The sequence below is a fragment of the Varanus komodoensis genome, unplaced genomic scaffold (genome assembly GCF_004798865.1).
Source record: "Varanus komodoensis strain SLA01 unplaced genomic scaffold, ASM479886v1 scaffold25, whole genome shotgun sequence".
In the NCBI taxonomy this organism is placed as follows: domain Eukaryota; kingdom Metazoa; phylum Chordata; class Lepidosauria; order Squamata; family Varanidae; genus Varanus; species Varanus komodoensis.
Window position 1 is genome coordinate 12,967,928 of NW_025335661.1, and position 16,838 is coordinate 12,984,765.

Below are 16,838 nucleotides of genomic sequence, written 5' to 3' on the forward strand. Positions count from 1 at the left end.
GCATTCATTTTTTGTTCCCGTGTTTCTTAGTTTGATGTAAAGTTTTAATGAAATGTCAATATGTTTATTGCACATCACCTAAGTGCCTAGTAGAAAGAGTGTGCAATTAATATTTTTAGGGCTTCATCCTATGGCAATGCCTGTAAGCCTCCAAATTCAGAGCATTATATGGTCATCCAATGCAAGGTGGGAAGAATAGCAGACGTGGTGATCTTCACCTCCCCACTCTCCTGCCTTTTATTTTTGCTTCAGGCTTCTTCGTGGAGTGTTTTGGAGAAGGGTGAAAGGAGGCTGTAGAAGCATCAGGATCAGCCTCTCCAGTCCTGTCCCCTTTCCCATCTCTGTGGCCACTTTCCTAACCTGGGAGAGCAGTCCATATGGTTGTCACTGGAGTGACAATTTCCAACTCAGAGGTCAGAGTGTTTTCCCCAACATTGGATCTTGAAATTCAAAATCTCCTGTGGCCCTTTGAGTTCACCACATGACAAGAAAAGTTTCAACTAATTCTTTTCATTGACCTTGTGGAGACATAATGATAAATTGTAATTTATTGTTATGTGAAGCAGGCTGTATGAGCCTTGCAACACCTCTATCTTCCCTGTTGTGGCTGAGAGGAGATCTAAATTTTTCACTTGTATTTTTAATTCACCAACATTTCAGTGTTATATCCGAACGTTTTGAGGTTGATTTTGTTCAGTAAATCAAAGTTTGGGCTAACCATAGGGTAAGGTTGGATGTAATGTTAAACTGAGATTTGTTAAAAATGGAAACAACATCTTCTGATGTCTTCCCACTACCATGTCAGATGGGAAGAGGGAATATGTAGGCTGGTCTGCATGATAAAACCATAGTTTATTGTTATGTCCAGATGAGGCCCACTTGCTCAGAGCCAGCAAGTTCTAGCTACATGCCAGATGTCTGAATGAGAGGACCACTGTCTTCTGTGAAGCTGATTCTTCACTTTCTTTTTAGTGGCATTAAACAACTGTTAATCACACAATTTCTATTTTTTTTATCTCAAAACAATGAATAAGTAGCATAAACAAGCATATAGCCAGGATGATTAAATCCACTTTATTTCTTTATTTTGTACAATATTAAAGAAATATTTAAAAAAAACAAAACAAAAAACCAGAACCAAACTCTGGGTACAACTGTTTGATCTGATCTGTTTTGAAGCATACCTTATGTATGCAAATTATTCTACATTGAAAACAAATGCTCACACAAGATGGCATATAGCATAACAAACTGATGTAAATTTTAAAAAAGTATTAAAGTATTAGCACATAACATGGATGTAGTATATTAGGAAAAAAGAAACCTTTGTTTCATCACCAGTTTCCCTTACTGAAAACAAATATTTAACCCCCCCCCACCCCCACCCCAAGTTATAAAAGACACAGCATTTGTTTTCCCAAAGCTATCTTTTCCAATAATACAGCCGTTTTCAAACTTCTGTTTTCAGGGAACCCTTTCCACACTATTGAGAAGCCACTGCAAAACTGCCATGGCACCTCGTTGCACTGCCAAAGATTTGTGGGGGACATTTGTGTGTTCCCACACTGTTAACACAAGGCACTGACCAGGCCTGTTGGACTTCATTAGCACCTCACATGAGTCACAACTGAACCCGGAAACAAATCTAAAACTCCTCTCTTACTGGGAAAAGGATTCTCTTTATTTACAGCACAATCCCATGAAGCTGCCAAACGTGGAGGACAAGGATCATCCTATGCAGGGAAGGCATGCAGAGGTGACCTCTAAACTTCTCCCACCTAGCAAAGCATGGCTGGCTGCCTCCATTTAGGTGTTTTGCCTCAGAGTGTGAGCACCAGCAGGACACTTCATATGCCGGCAGTGCCTCTCTCCTCCCCACCCCCAAAAGTCCTCTCTGAGGTCGCTTTTGCAGTGCTGGAGCCACAGCTGGAGTGGTTCTTGCACGCTGGCTGCAAGAGCAGGATGGGGGAGCAATTTCCTGAGGTCAGAGGGGCAGGCTCTGAAATATCCTATGGCTGCCCTGATTTTGCCTAGCAGCCAAAGGACTGGCTCCTTACTGCTTTAGAATTCTATTCTCCAGGAGCTACCCTTGATGACATACATGGCACTTTCCCTCCTTTTACCCTCACAACACTCTTGTGAGGTATAGGTTTGGCTAATGCCTGGCTCAAGGTGACCCAGTTTCAGGGCTGAGTGGGGAGCTGAGCCTGGTCTGACTCTCTAGCCACCACACTATACTGACTTTTGCTGTACAGTGGGCAAGCAAGCTCTCTTACAGGAAAGCTCATCCACCATTATTTTCCCATGAAGGAACTCAATCTGCTGCCGAGGAATCACAGAGGTTCTCCCAAACTCAGTTTGAAAACTACTGAACTAACAGTACTCCCAGATCATAAGTTATCAACCCCCCACCCACCCCACACACCACTTGAGTACAATCAGCATTGACATATGCTACCATTTGGCATCCCTGATCAGCAGTATCTCTGCTCCAGTAGCATATTTTTTCATTGTTGAAAGAAGTAGTTTTGTGTAAAAAAAAATAATAATAATAAATTTCACAAACCAACGTCTTACACTGACATTTTGTCAAATAATTAACGTTAGACTCAGTTAGAAAGAACTCTGCTCAGGTTTGCATTGCACACCTATCTCAAAGCTTTACAAAGTATTTGAAAATAGGATTGCACTAAGTAATCAAAGTCCTGATTCTCCCCCACCCCATTTCTGCAAATGTTAGAGCAACCCCCTCCCTTCATCTTCACTATCATTTGGTTCATTACTTTTAAAAAAATCTGGTAGTTTTACAATAATAGTTGTTTGATTTGCACCTCTGACAGTCACTATATTTGTAATCAGAGGCACAGAATATCAGCGGGCTTGTAGAAGCCCCCTTTTCCTGACGCATAGACCTGATTCTCAACTGAACCCCATCACAGTATAGCTCAGCTCTCCAGTGGAGAGACTCTTTGCATTTTCATCACAATCCTACACATGTTGACTCAGAAGTAAGTCCCACTGAGCTGCAGAGGTAAATGTGCTTAGTATTGCAGACTTCAACAAGCAGGCCTCACTGATCAAAATGCACCTCAGGGTGTTTCAATCCAATGTTATCTTTCTTGGATTTTACCCTCTCCTGTAAAAGGAATGAGGAAGAGAGATTGAGGAAAGAGCAGTTCCATGAGCAAAGTGTGACACCATCACTTTCTCTCGTGTTCTCCACATTTTTCTTTCCTAGTCCCTCCAATCCAAAGCTCCAGAGGTGTGCCAATAAAAGTGGGTATCCTTCACTGATCTCTAAGAAGAAGGTAGCACTACTAGGATACAGAGATCTTTTCCCATATGCAGAGGGATCTGCTAGATCTAAGTGAAATTGTTGGTAGTGCTCTACAAATGGCATTGCTTACCTGAGACTGAAGTTGGCCTCCCAGCCAATTTTTGAGAAGCTGTTTTATGGCTTAATGGAACACTCTTCCCTTGCTGGAATGCCCCCATCAAAACATAGACAAAGTGTACGGCCCTCACAACGGTCCCTTCTACGCAACTGCCACCTGACATGATAGCTATTTGGACTTAAGCTAAAATCTAGGACCACTTCTTCAAAAAAGAAAAGAGACAGAATCCTGTAGGTACAGTTCATGCTACTTGGAAAGAATTGCTAATGGGCATTTTTGATGCACGAATGGGCATGTAGAATTCTTTACCCCCTCCCATGGGCAATTAAAACTGCAATCCTATACACGCTTGCTAGGGAGTCAGCCAAAGATAATGCATGAGGGCTTACTTCTGAGTAGACATGCATAGGATTGCACTGTAAATGTTGGAACTGGCTCTTCAGTGTAAACATATTGGTCCAGATCCTCCCTTGAACTAAGCCATCCTTCTTCAGTCAATCCTTTCAGTGATTTATCCCAGTTATGAGCCCAGCATGCTCCTTTGTAACTGTACATACAGTTGGCTGGCTCATATATCCTCACATTCAAAATACCAGGCACTGTCAAGTGATCCTATACAATCATGGCATTGTTTCTGCCTTTTGCAAGAGAGAAAAACCCCACTTAACTTGAGGAACACTGATTTACGTGAGATTTTGATCTGGCCTTAAAACTGTCTTGTTTTCTGAGTATCTAAAAAAGAAAGTAAAAAAAAAATGTTCACATAACTTAGAGAGAGAAAAAAACAACCTTAAGGGCTGCTGGCTTTTTGTTTTACAGCCAATATACGTAAATAATGGAAAATGCCATAATATTGCTCAAAGACAATTTTACTACTCTCTTAACAATAAATTCTATGTGTTATGAGAGAAAAAGAAGACAACACTTAAAACAAAAGAGAAAATGCCCATTGACTGAAAATATTTTATGCAGGTCAATGATCTGCTAAAGCAAACTAAAGTTATAACCGCCTAGTCTTTCACCCACCTCATCCAGTATTTCTCTCTCTCTGTGTGTGTGTGTGTGTGTCTGTCTGTCTGTCTCTCTCTCTTTCTCTCTCTCTGTCTCTCTCTCACACACACACTCACACACACACACACACACTTTTTTCTGAGTCAAACATTGAACATCATTGCTTTTGATCTTTCATCATCCACATTTAGAAAGTGGTTCCCCCCCCACCCCACAACCTACCCTGGTGCTGCCAGGACAGCTACCTTCATGCAATAATTCTCCCATAAAATAGTATTCACGGGCATTTCATTGATCAGTGGTGGTTCTCCATACAAGCAACTCCCCTAGCCTGTCCTTCTAATTCTCCAGCATCCTTATCTGTATTTTGTCCCATAACCTTTCTCCTTCCAAGCCCATATTCCAATGACGGCAACCTCCCACCCATTTCACCTGCCTTTTTCTCAACTGAAAAGAAAGGAAGGGGAGATAACCCAATCCACTGCCCAGTACTGAACCTGAAGCACAGCAAGAAGCCATGTCCCTTGCTTGCCCTGCATATTATGTAAAGAGGCTAGTATTAGTTATAATGCCTTCGATAAAAGGACTGTGTTTCTTCAATATAAAAAAGCTTAAAATTCATAGAATATAAATAATATCAGTTAAAATACTTATGGATCTCGGGACATCATTTGCATTTCAGGGGAAGTAGGGTTTTGAAGCCTTTGATGCATTCTCAGTCCCAAATATTAGCTATTTTATCATCCTTTATAGGAATAGAATAGGTATGGATACAACAGATATAGTGCCTTGTGTCCCATATGTCAGAAGTAACATGCAATTGGCTAAGAATCTTAGCATCTTCGCCTCACTGACAAAGAGATGCTGGCTTATCAACTATTGGATAAAGTAAAGCTTCTGTTTCTAGCTTTTATTTTCATCAACAAAATACATAATCATTTAAAAAAGATAATGAGGCTTTACAAAATTAATTTCTAATGCATTCAGTGATGTCAAACTGTGCCATGTCTTTGCCCTGAATTTAGAAAATGTGTTTTTATTTCATGTCTATATGACACAATGGAAAGTTTATTGCTTTTATGTTCCATTGTAAAACTGTAGTGTATTTTAAGCAGCTAACATATAAAATGTAGTTTTAAAAAACTGACCTGCATGTAATCACATTAAAATGGCATCAATTAGTACCAACCTGGTCAATTTTAAAATACTGAAGTAATGTAAAAAGTGTAAGTAAAATATTTCACTTACTTTTAGTTTGGAGATATGTCTTTCCTACAAACCATACAGAAATTGGAAAAAATATGTAAATAGTATTTTTATGCTTTAGCAAGCTTTTTAAAAAAGATCCTGTTGCTGAATGGAATTCTTAAAAAAAAATATGCTGTGTATTCTACACAGCATGAGTTTACTCAAAAATAAATGATTTTTAAAGCTCAGATTATATAGATAACAAGCATTTGGTACAGTCATAAATGCAACTGTAGGACTGCACTCTACTTCATTACATGTAAGGGGGTTTTTTGGAACCCTTCTACAGGCTAAAGTTTCTTTCAGTCAACTCTCTTTTTTGGTTAATTAAAATTGTTGCGCGTAACCAATGATTTTAAGTTCAGACATAGTGCAAAAAGATTGCTCTCATGTCCTCAAAACATCTCTATGTAAATAAAGATGAACAATTATAGATGTGTATAAGTAATTCTATGTCTTAAAAATAGATATATATCTATATATATTTATATATGTATATTTGTATATATTTCATACTTAAGTTATTGTCAGTGAACTCAAGACCAAGATTCATTGACACAAAGTGGTCTGGCAGAAGTCAGTAATGCATCAGGTTGGTTAGCTGAGGGACTGGAGGGTACTCTGCCTTAATTTCTAGAGGGAAAGAAAATGTTGCGGGATAGGTTACAGCCAGGTGAGAAAGGGCTCGTTCTTGTTGAGGACTGATTCCACATCATTGAGGATGGGAATCAGGTCTTCAGACTCCAATGTCCCAAGGTCAACATTTGTTCCTGGAAGATAGTCAAGGAAGTCAGGGAAGCGGGTCTGTTGCGGGTTGATATTCATGGGAGTCTGTGCTACATTATCTCCTGCAAAAGAAGAGAAGAAACCACTGAAGCACTGGCTTCTTAGTTATAACATCTTTTTGGCAATAACACAGCACTTTTAGTTAGCTACATCTCCTGATCTAGACATCCCAAGGTAGTAAAACTCAATTAGATGCAACATTCTGAGGGCTTGTGAGGTTCATGTACTGCTAAAACTAAGCAGGTCTTACCCTTGTAGGTACATGGATGGATGATGAGAAAGCACGAAAACCTCATGGAATTCACACTTCATGCTCACTCACACACAAAACCTTAAGAGTGAGGCTTGTTGTTATGCTGGGGAGGCCCACATGACAATGCCACAGCCTACAAAAGAACATTAGCTCCACAAAGAAATGTTGGTGTCAAGCAAAAGGATGCTAGCCTAGCCTTCCCTTTGACACATCAGTGTTCCTTGCCAATTTTTCTTTTTTGTTTGGAGCAGTATTTAGCCACACAAGACCCAGATGCGCCCATCTTCCCTGCAAACCCAGTGGGTACAACCAGAATAGCATCTCTCAGTGCAGTGAGAAGTGGGTCTGGATTAACAAGTGAAGAACTTGATCATAGTTTAAACCACCTTCCCTAGCTTGGTATCCACCAGATGTTTCAGACTACAACCCCTAAAATTCCTGACCATGAGCCATGCTGGCTGATGGGAGAAGAAGAGGACATCTGCAGGGGACCAGACTGAGGAGGGCAGGTGATGAGACGTGAGAGGGACAATGAAAACGGTGCTAAGAATCAGGATCAGTCTGAAGCCAGTTGGGTGTATGGGGAAGACCATCTATATCTCAACCCAGAGAGGGGTTATTCTGCTACACATGCAGCTCCCCCTCCAGTTTTCTTTTTAATGGAGCAGCAGCTCTGCATCCACATCCTCATGCATACATGGGCTAGATCCTCCAATGAAGTGAAAGGTAAGATCCTGCTAAGGTGTGGGTGGAGGGGTGCTTCCACAGGTGCAATGGAGCTGCTGCACATGCAGTCACCCATTGGCTCAAGATACCTTTGGTTTAGTGCAGAGAAGAATCTCAGAATTTCTGCATCTGAATTACACTCACAACTCAGCCAAATTATTCGCTTGTCTTTGGATAAAATGAGCTGGCAGCAAAGAAGCACAGGCAAACACCAAACATATCCCACTGTGGTCTTATTAAATAAGGTGGCCTTAATGGCCAACACATGTAGACATCCAGGAAGTCAGTGACGCACAGCAAAGCCAGCTTCTGCCTAGGAGGGGTTTAACAAAAGAGCAATGCCTGAATGACAGGGGGCAGACAAAGGGACCTGTGATGACCCCTTTCTCCATAGCTTTTCGAAAAGTGAAGGGTGAGGTTTGGCTAAAATTGCAGGAGTTCAAGGAAAGGTACTTATGATTTTATGTGGATTTCATTATCTCTACCTCTTCCGCCATAATTTGAGCACTGGCTTATATAGGAAAGTTTCAACAGAGAACCATAGTTTTAATGGTTTTATAGGGAAGCGGGTGCAACAGAATATACAGTTCAGGCAAGCACAAAAGGGATATTGGCTTATGAAAGAATTACTTATGATTTTGTTAAAAATGAAAAAGTGCTTCTTGTTTCCTACCTGTATCCATCTCATCTACATTGCTGAGGAAGTCTTCAGGTGTAGTTGGTATGCTGTAACATCCTAAGCCTAGGCCACTGTCTGTGCTCTGCTCCCTGGAATGGTATGGCCCACTATGAATTGAGACATGAAGAATCCTCCGTCAAGGTTGTGCTTCATCAAGACATCTACCCCCAGGATGGCTTTTGGAGAATTAGCAGGAGGTCAGAAGCTAGACCTACTTGCCAAAAACATGAGGGTGCTCCACCTGCTGCGTTGGTTCCCCCAGGCCAATCAGGCAGCACAGAACTTAGTTTTGATTTTCTTTAAAGCAAACAAACCCCAAAGCAAAGCATTCTAGACCTCATAATTGTGGTTCACTGGCAGCTCAAAAATGAAATGAAGCAAGTGAGAGGGTTTATAATTCAGGGGCAGAATGTACGCTTTGCACACAACGTGTCCCAGGTTCGGTCTCTGCACTTTTTGTGGCTTTGTTGTTGCTGCTGTTATTGTTGTTATTTTTTATGGGTAGGTAGCCAGTAACAGAGAGATGTCCTCCTGGGACCTCAAAACTCCACTGCCATTCACAGACAATTCTGGACCAGATGCATAACGAGTCTGTGATGGTATAATGGAGCTTTCTGTATCCTTGTGTTCAGGGCTGAGTTGCAGTGTGTTGCACAGCTCCCTGTGCCCTGTGTCTCAACTGTGTTGACCTCTTTATCCACAACATCCAGATCTACCATCTCCCATTTAGCACCCCACTCTTGGCCAAGAATTCCAGATTTGTCAGTAGCCTGACTGGAGAGAAAGTTTACACAGAGCAAGTGAACACAGGCAGAAGCACATGTTAATTTGTATATTTTAACGACATCTGTTCCCATCCCCCTCTTGGCACAGTTCATGTTGGTTGTGTCAGGCACACAGTGCTTGCCACGATTTTAATTGGGAGATAATGACATTTATCTCCTTGCTGCTGCATCACAAGTGCCACAAATGCCCAATAATGGCAATTGTTCAAAAACAAGTAGCTGTATCAGCCCATTGCATCAAAATTCACAGGGAGATTAAGTCAGCACCTGTATCAGGACCAATCAGGGTTGACTATGTGATGTTCATGTTTTTCTAATTACACAGAAGTCTTCCTCAGGCTGCATTCACACTGGCCTGTTCCTGAACTACAAACTTTTTGGCCAGGTTTCTGACCAGTTTCCTACACATATTGATCAGATACAAGTGAGGACCATTTAAATCAGATTTGGTTACAGAATTATCAAATGCCTGCATTTGCACTTCAATAGGCAAAACTGCCTCTTTCCAACCTCTACCTCAGTCTGAAAGGGAGGTTCCCTAACAGGTAGGAGAATTTCAAATATTGACCAGATTACAAGATATAAAATCACTTGGGAGCAAAGAATGTACTTGCCTGTTCAGGAAGGGATCCGACCCGTTATTTGTAATAGACCTCATGTCTTGTGTCATGTTTGGAGTGCTCACCGCTGTCTGAACCAAGTTCTCAGACTCCATGGGAAGTTGTCGGTACAAATCAGCTTCCTAAAGCAAAAATTAAGCACATACTATTAGTGCTGGGGCGTATGTAGCCAAGAGCACAGGATGCTGGAAAGATGCCTCTCACAGATGCTCTAACTGTCTATTTACCAAGAACGGTTCCTATTTTCAGGAAAGAGTCCAGAGTAAATCACTGTGCTATTTTGCCTTGGGTGACAAACATATTTTCCGTCTGCGTTTAACTATTACTTTGCTCTTCATGCATATGTGCTAGAATTCTTTCACTTTCAACTTTTCCCAATCCCTTGATGTGAAATGTTTCCAAGCCCACTCTGGGGTCAACGGTTGCATCCAGAAAAGAAAACTGGCAATCCCTCCATGAGCACAAAGCATCTTGTTAGGTGTGCACTAAAATGTTCTTAGCCATTCCTTGAATCTAGGCCACAACATTTACTTAGATTTTCACGATTGCAGGCTTGCTCAGGGCAGACTCAAAAAAGCAATTCAGATCGCTTGCATTATTTGTCTGACCTTAAACTTGCATTATGGCTGCATCTTCTCTCTCCCATGGCTACTTCTAATTTGTGCTGATTTAAGAAAAAGCAACATCCATTAGGACACGTTAAGGTTGTATAGGTTATTGCATTCTGTACATGGATCCATTCGGAATTTAAGAGTTGCCATAGGGAATTATATGTCTTACCTTGGTGTTAGTAAGCTGATACAGGAAAGTGTCATAAGTAATATGAAACTAGAGAAGAAGATGCAGAAAGTACCATGGGGTTGTTTTGTAGCCTGACAATGACACCTAGTGGAGCAAAGGAGTAATGCAAGGAGTGTATTCTCTAGAGAAAGCCCCAAAGAGGTGTATTCATAAAAAGTGTGCGGAGTTCATATCTCCTGTGAGTCACTTTTATAACTGGTTGATCTAGCTATGGGCCATAGCAAAATATTAAAAGTACCAGCACACACATCACAATTCCAAATATATAACTGATCACTTTGTCTATGTACTTAATAAAAGTTGGGGAATTCTTTGCATAAAGCCTACTAAAACAAAACAGAATAGTATGGGAGTGCTTATTATGCTGTTGTGTGTATTCCACTCTTTCAGTAGAGCTTAAACAGAGGAAATCCATGGTCAAATGTATGTAATCCTAGTACATAAAAGGGAAAGACTCCTACACATTAATAGGAGCTCCAAATGGCACAGAAACAATAGTTTTGTCTCTCCATCTGGTTCTGGAATTTCTGAAATGCTTCTTTACAAAAGAGAAAGGCAGAAATAATCCAAGTGGTACTGTAAAATTTACTAATTATTCAAAAACCCTTTGTTGATGGCAAAGTTGTTGTTACAGATAATTAGGAAGACCAAAGGATTTCATAATCTTAGCCAAACCCCACAGCATCACATTCTAGGGACTGCACAGACATCCTTGCAAACAAAACATGCCTTTTTGAAAGACTGAGCATGCAAGTTGGCCACAAAGCCAAGCTTCTTCACAGCCTTAGGGCACAATCCACAGGCATGCTATCTAGCTGGCCTAGGAAAATGTGGAGCCCCAGCTCCAACTTCAGAAACAGTGCTCCGAGGGGCTCCAAATACGGAGGGCCCTCCCACTGACCCACAAGCTGCCACACTAACTGCAGCATTGAAGCTGCAGCTGTAACTTTTGATCTGACATGGCAGGGCACATTCTGGCAAGGCATTGCCAGGATAGGAGGAATTCCAGTTGTGCCTCAGTCCCTCCATCTTGCGAGCAGGAAATCAGCAATCAAAGCGTTTAGGAAGGTGTGGGAAGCACAGAGCAATCCTTGTCTCTGTATTACTTGTGAATGCTTGGAAATCCCCCCTCCCAGAGTACAGAGGGTTGTGGATAGCCATTACTGGATGGCTCCCTTAGTTCTGCAGATCCCAGGAAAGATGTATTTGTGTATACCTTTGTTGAATCAAGCATTTAAAACAACAACTATATTCTGGCTTGTTTCAAACAGCAACTCAAGGTGGCTAACAGTAAAATTTAACAATAACAAATTCAAAAATAACAAACAATATAGCAGCAACTCTCTAAACTTCATTAAACCGTGACCATAATAACACATAATTAAAACAAAAAGAGATAGTAAATTTGAGCAAGCAGAAAACACATCAGTCCATAAAATCATAAACAGGATGAAGACAAATAGAACCAGCATTGGCAGAAGAGGTGGTTTTTTCAACTAAATGCCATCTTGAATAGCCTGGTTTTAATTAAGGTACATAAAGACATTTCATACTGGAATTTGTGGAAATACCAGAAAAGCATTCCACAAAGTGGGGACCACCACTGAAAAGGCCCTATACTCTGTTTGGCCTGCCCCTCCTCAGACAACCAAGGGATCCAGAGCAATGCCTCAGCTGATGAAGTGAGCACACAGGAAGGAGTATACGAAAGAAGGCAGCCCTTAAAGCATGTAAACCCAGAGTCATTTCAAACTTTAAGGGTTAAAGCCAGCACTGTGTCTTGCGCCAGAAAATAAGCTGGCAGGCAACACAGACCTAATACACTCTCAGTGCCTTGCACCACAAAACACTGGCAGCAGCAATCTTGTACTTGTTCCAGGTACTGAACATCTTTAAAGGCAGTTATGAAGCAGTACACTAATTTGAAGGTAACTAGAACATGAATAACGGGTGGGTACTCGCAGCAGTTAACTTGGAGCTGATCTAGCAGCTGAAGCTGGAAAGGACTCCTTGCCACTGGTGCCATTGGTGAATCCAAGCAGGAGCAACAGCCCAAGGAAGATCCCAGAGTTTCAGGGCAAGTGCAGTGCACCCCATCCAAGACACACAGCACCCTAAATTTGAATCAGCTGGCTTTCTGTTTTGCCCAGAATGAAGAGGAGCTAAGCACTATGAGGAAGGCAGTAATAAGAAAATCGCTTTCATTACCCTAAATCCTCCCAAGAGGATACTATGTGCGCTTTACTTTTCTGTAAGAAGCAGCTCATGGTGTATTGGTTACCTTCCAGCGACTCTGTGCCCAAGGAAATTGTACTTTTGGAGCTGCATTTCCTGCTGAAGTTGCTATGCTATGCCCGATAGCAATCCTAGGTGCAACATGGAACTGCACATTCCAGAGGATCTGGGATATGACTGTGTGCCTTCATATTCAAGCTACTTAACATTGTGAGAACAAGAGAAGTATCAGACCACTGCAATTCTTTCCCACACCCACTGAAGTTTCTTTCCCAGTGCAAAGAAATTAAAAAGATTGGCCACTTTGGCTTTGGCTTGCTGCACTTTCCACACCTCCTGAAATTGCAGTAATTATCACAGTACGTAGTTGCAATTTAATGCTACTGGTTATTTCCTGTTGCCCAACTGAGCTGGCTTGTTACCTTGGAAATCTAATGATATTTCTTCTGAAATTGAAAAAGGAAGCAAAGTTAATGCATGGAATGCATTTGGTAGTCTCCTCTAAAACTGTAACGTTCACTTCTTGTATATTTCAGTCTGATTTTATCAAGAATGCTTTGCATGTGTCCCATGAGTGTAGAGTTTTTAAAGAGAGAGGGTGGGGGATATCCTAAAATACCTGAATACAAACTCATTATTTCTGACAATGAGTGGATTCTGCAACATAATGTTGTATTGTGGAGGGCTCCTGTTTATGATTCTCCTGCTCAGACAAACAACCACGTCCCTTCCAGGCTAGTGCCTTCTATTGCACACACACCATTCTTGCGTCTCCCATTATTTTAGTATTCCATTACCACTCAACATGTTCGGTCCTTGTTGATCTATTTTTTTGGCGTGGGGGGTGTCCCCATCCCCCATTGTAAGGTGTCCCCCCCCCACAGTTTTTTAATGCTTTTGCACTTCTATAAACCTTGGAATTTCTCCGATCCTGCCAATAACTCTCTCTTGTGCATGGCTGGGGCTGTTTTAGCTATGCAAGGATCCATGCTTCATGAATGAGTTTGCCATTAGTATATAGGAGACCTGATTACAAACTTAAAAGTCTCTCAGTTCTACTGGCTTTCTCAAATATGGCCTTGACTTTTTCTGCACTTCTCAACATTTCTGCCCATTCTAAACATTTTCCAACCATCAAAATCATGCCAGGACACCTCGTTTTTCTAATCCTAACCCTACCCTGGTGCACACCCCTAACCATAATATAGGGGTAAAGTTCCATTCAAAAGAGGGCATTTTGAAAAAGCCTTCCTTGAGTAGCTTTTTCTGCACTGCTCAACATTTCTGCCCATTCTGAACACATTCCAACCATCAAAATCATGCCGGGACACCTCATTTTTGTAACCCTAACCCAGTGATGGTGAAACTTTCAGAGACTGAGTGCCCAAACTGCAACCCAAAACCCACTTATTTATCACAAAGTGCCAACACTGCAATAAAACCTGAAAACAGCCAGTCCATGCATGCATCTCTCTCTCTCTCTCTCTCTCTCTCTCCCCCCCCCCCCCTTGGTGGTGCACTGACTGGCCATGTGAGAGCTCGAACGAGTCACAGCTAATGAGTCGCGGCTCGTGACATCATCACCTGGCGGTGCTACTCCTTTCTGAGCATGCGCATGGCCCCTGTGTGCGCTGTTATCTGATGCTCGGCTGCTCGGGTGATGCTGGGGCGACTTGGTTCGCGTGCCGACAGAGAGGGCTCTGTGTGCCCGCTGTGGCACACACGGCACAGGTTCACCACCACTGGGACAGAATGTAGCTATGTAAGCTGCCCTGCATTCCCCCAAGGGGAAAAAGGTGGGATTAAGATGCAATTTAGTACTATTAACATAATATGAGACTCCACCAGCCGGCTTTAGAGCATGTTTCTTGGAGCTACCCTCAAGTTATTGACTTGGGGCATAAAGTCAATTATTGTATTAACTCTGGCTTGCCTTTTTCCACACTGACATGGGCCTACACTGACCTGGGCAGAGTCCAAATGTGTGATGCACCAGGACCATGAAGAAGTGGTGGATACACCACAAGCCACACATCTGCGCTTGGTTCCCAACGGCCCATGAGGATTTCCTTAAGCTGTTGTGCTGCTGTGCGGTGCAAACCAGCCTTGCATTTTTCTTTACGCAGTTGGTTTCGTGTTATATTCTGCCTCGGTGGGTGCTCTTGAGATATGACTCTGTATGACAGCTTTCCTCAACATGGTACCCCCTGGACGTGTTGGACTGCAACTCCCATCATTCCCATTAATGTGGCCAAATGGCATGCTGGCTGGGGTTGATGGGTTTGCTGTCTGACACTTCTGAAGGCTTCTGGTTGGGAAGAAGGCTGAATGGGTTCAGTGAGTTTCCTAATGGTACAGAGATTCATATTTCAACACTGGCAGCCTTGCTTTAAAGAGCAGGGGACAGAACCAGTGTGGAGGAAAGGACTTCTAAAGGTCACAATTTATCTGGCAGATGCCATTGATTTCTTTCAATACTGGCGCTCATGCTAGCCTAGACATCCCCCTTCTTTCTTTCCTTCCTTTCTTACATTCATATATTGCTCTTCATTTCTCATCAGCTCTTGGAGGAAAGTTGTGGCTTAGGATGTGCAGGATGGGCTATTATTTATATTGTGCAGATTTGTAAACTCTAGCAATTTGCAAATTAACAAATGGAATGTGGCATAGGGCTGGGATACTCAGTTACATTGCTGGGTAGGTTAGCAGCACTGTCTGCTGAGGACTGGAGTCAAGGACTGTCTCAAACCTTTATGATACTCAGCACCCTCTTCTTGATATGCATCTCTCCTGAAATCACATTCACCTGCAGGTCAGGCAGCCAACTGGCAGCTCATCTGGCTTGACTGGTACTAGCAGTGGGAGTCTGGGGCAATCCTCAGTGAGGGACCCAAAGGCCAGCCTTTAGTCAGCTTATTTTGCATGCTGCGTTTGCCTCCAGCTGTGCCTTGCACTCTGCTTTTGCATACTCAAGTTTTGCAACTTACAGGATCCCTGTGCATGATGCTTCTCTGGTTCTTTTCTTTTCTCTGCTGATGCCAGGCAACCAGCTCAAGTAGTGGATGCAGGGCTAGTGATTCAGAAGGACAGAGGGTGTGTACCACATGGAACCCCTAAGCTAGGCTAGTGTTCTCAGGTGTGGTGGAAGACACAGTTCAATACACAGCCAGGCTTGAAGTACAGTTCAGCTGCTAGTCTGCCACACTTCCCATGCTTTCAAGCTTGCCTGGATTGTAAGCATGGGAATGCCAGTGGACAAATTTGGAATTTCGCAGCACTCTCACAAAATGGTCCTTCCTTGCTGTCCTCTCAAGTCTCCATCTTCCTCCAATTGCTTGACTATGGTATTCATTTGAACTGACGACTGAGCCAAAGTTTGTAAAGTCTTTCACAGATCCAATGTCTTCATTTGAAATTTCCACTCAGTCGTGCCACTCAGTGTCTTTGGGAAATCACGGCTTGTTACTTGGAGAGCATCATCCAGTGTGGCTGCTTCTAACCCCTGAACCTGGAGGATTGCTGGCATCTAATAAGAGTGCGGGAAGAGCATGTAGAGAGGGGGTCCTGTTCTCACTCATTACAGTCTGCTCAGATAGATTCATCCAATTCTGAGGAGGAGGTAGAAGGGCAGAGTTGGAAAGAGATGTCTTTGCTGTTTCAAGGTTACCTAGCGACGATGCTCAGGCAGAGCATGAGAACTTGGAAAAGGAGGGAGACATTTCAGAATTGGATGTGGAGAGATGGAAGGAGAGTCCCTTGACCTCGGAGAAGACAAGAGGTGAAGCAAGTGGAACAATTAAGAAGTGACCAGTGTTCCTGCCATCTTGCTCTCAAGCAGCAGAATCTTTTCTGGAAGGAAGAAAGGAGGGAGGGAGGGAAGGGGTGTGTCTGTTTGGATTCAACTCTTCAAAAGGGCGGATGTTTTCCTCACATCTCTGGGAGGTCGCTTTGCTTTATACTGCCCTGTAACTGGTTCAGTTTGAATAAAGCAGTTCTGCTTCTAAGTTCCTGTCTACGTCTGCTGGAAAGGAAAAGAGGGAGAGAGACCTGCTCATGTAACAGCATGAAAAAGCAGGGTGCTGCTACTGCTGTGAGCACTTCTTTTTCCGAAAAGGCAAAGGGGCACGGAGCCAGTGAAAACAAAAGGGGAGGATCAAGGCAGCTGTGTGACATCGCCGCAGCGTCCAAATGCCTGCCACTGCAGCAGCACCACAAGGCCGTCTTCTTCGGCAGTTTCTGTGAAAGCTGCCAAAATGTGTAAAGCCTTCAAAGTGCTGGAGCATACTGGATTATTTACCG

The 16,838-nt window shown here is 42.6% G+C and overlaps 1 protein-coding gene across 1 annotated transcript in view; it reads right to left on the minus strand.

The window, feature by feature from the left end:
- Positions 1-1,051: 1,051 nt before the first annotated feature.
- WWTR1 (WW domain containing transcription regulator 1) overlaps positions 1,052-16,838 on the minus strand; it is a 91,464-nt gene continuing 75,677 nt past the window's right edge. Inside the window, exons 4-6 of the mRNA XM_044432722.1 lie at positions 9,498-9,625; positions 8,093-8,205; positions 1,052-6,502 (exon numbers count right to left, since the gene is read on the minus strand). Coding sequence (XP_044288657.1) covers positions 6,318-6,502; positions 8,093-8,205; positions 9,498-9,625 — 426 coding nt within the window. The 3' untranslated portion in view covers positions 1,052-6,317. The remainder of the gene's footprint in view (positions 6,503-8,092; positions 8,206-9,497; positions 9,626-16,838) is intronic.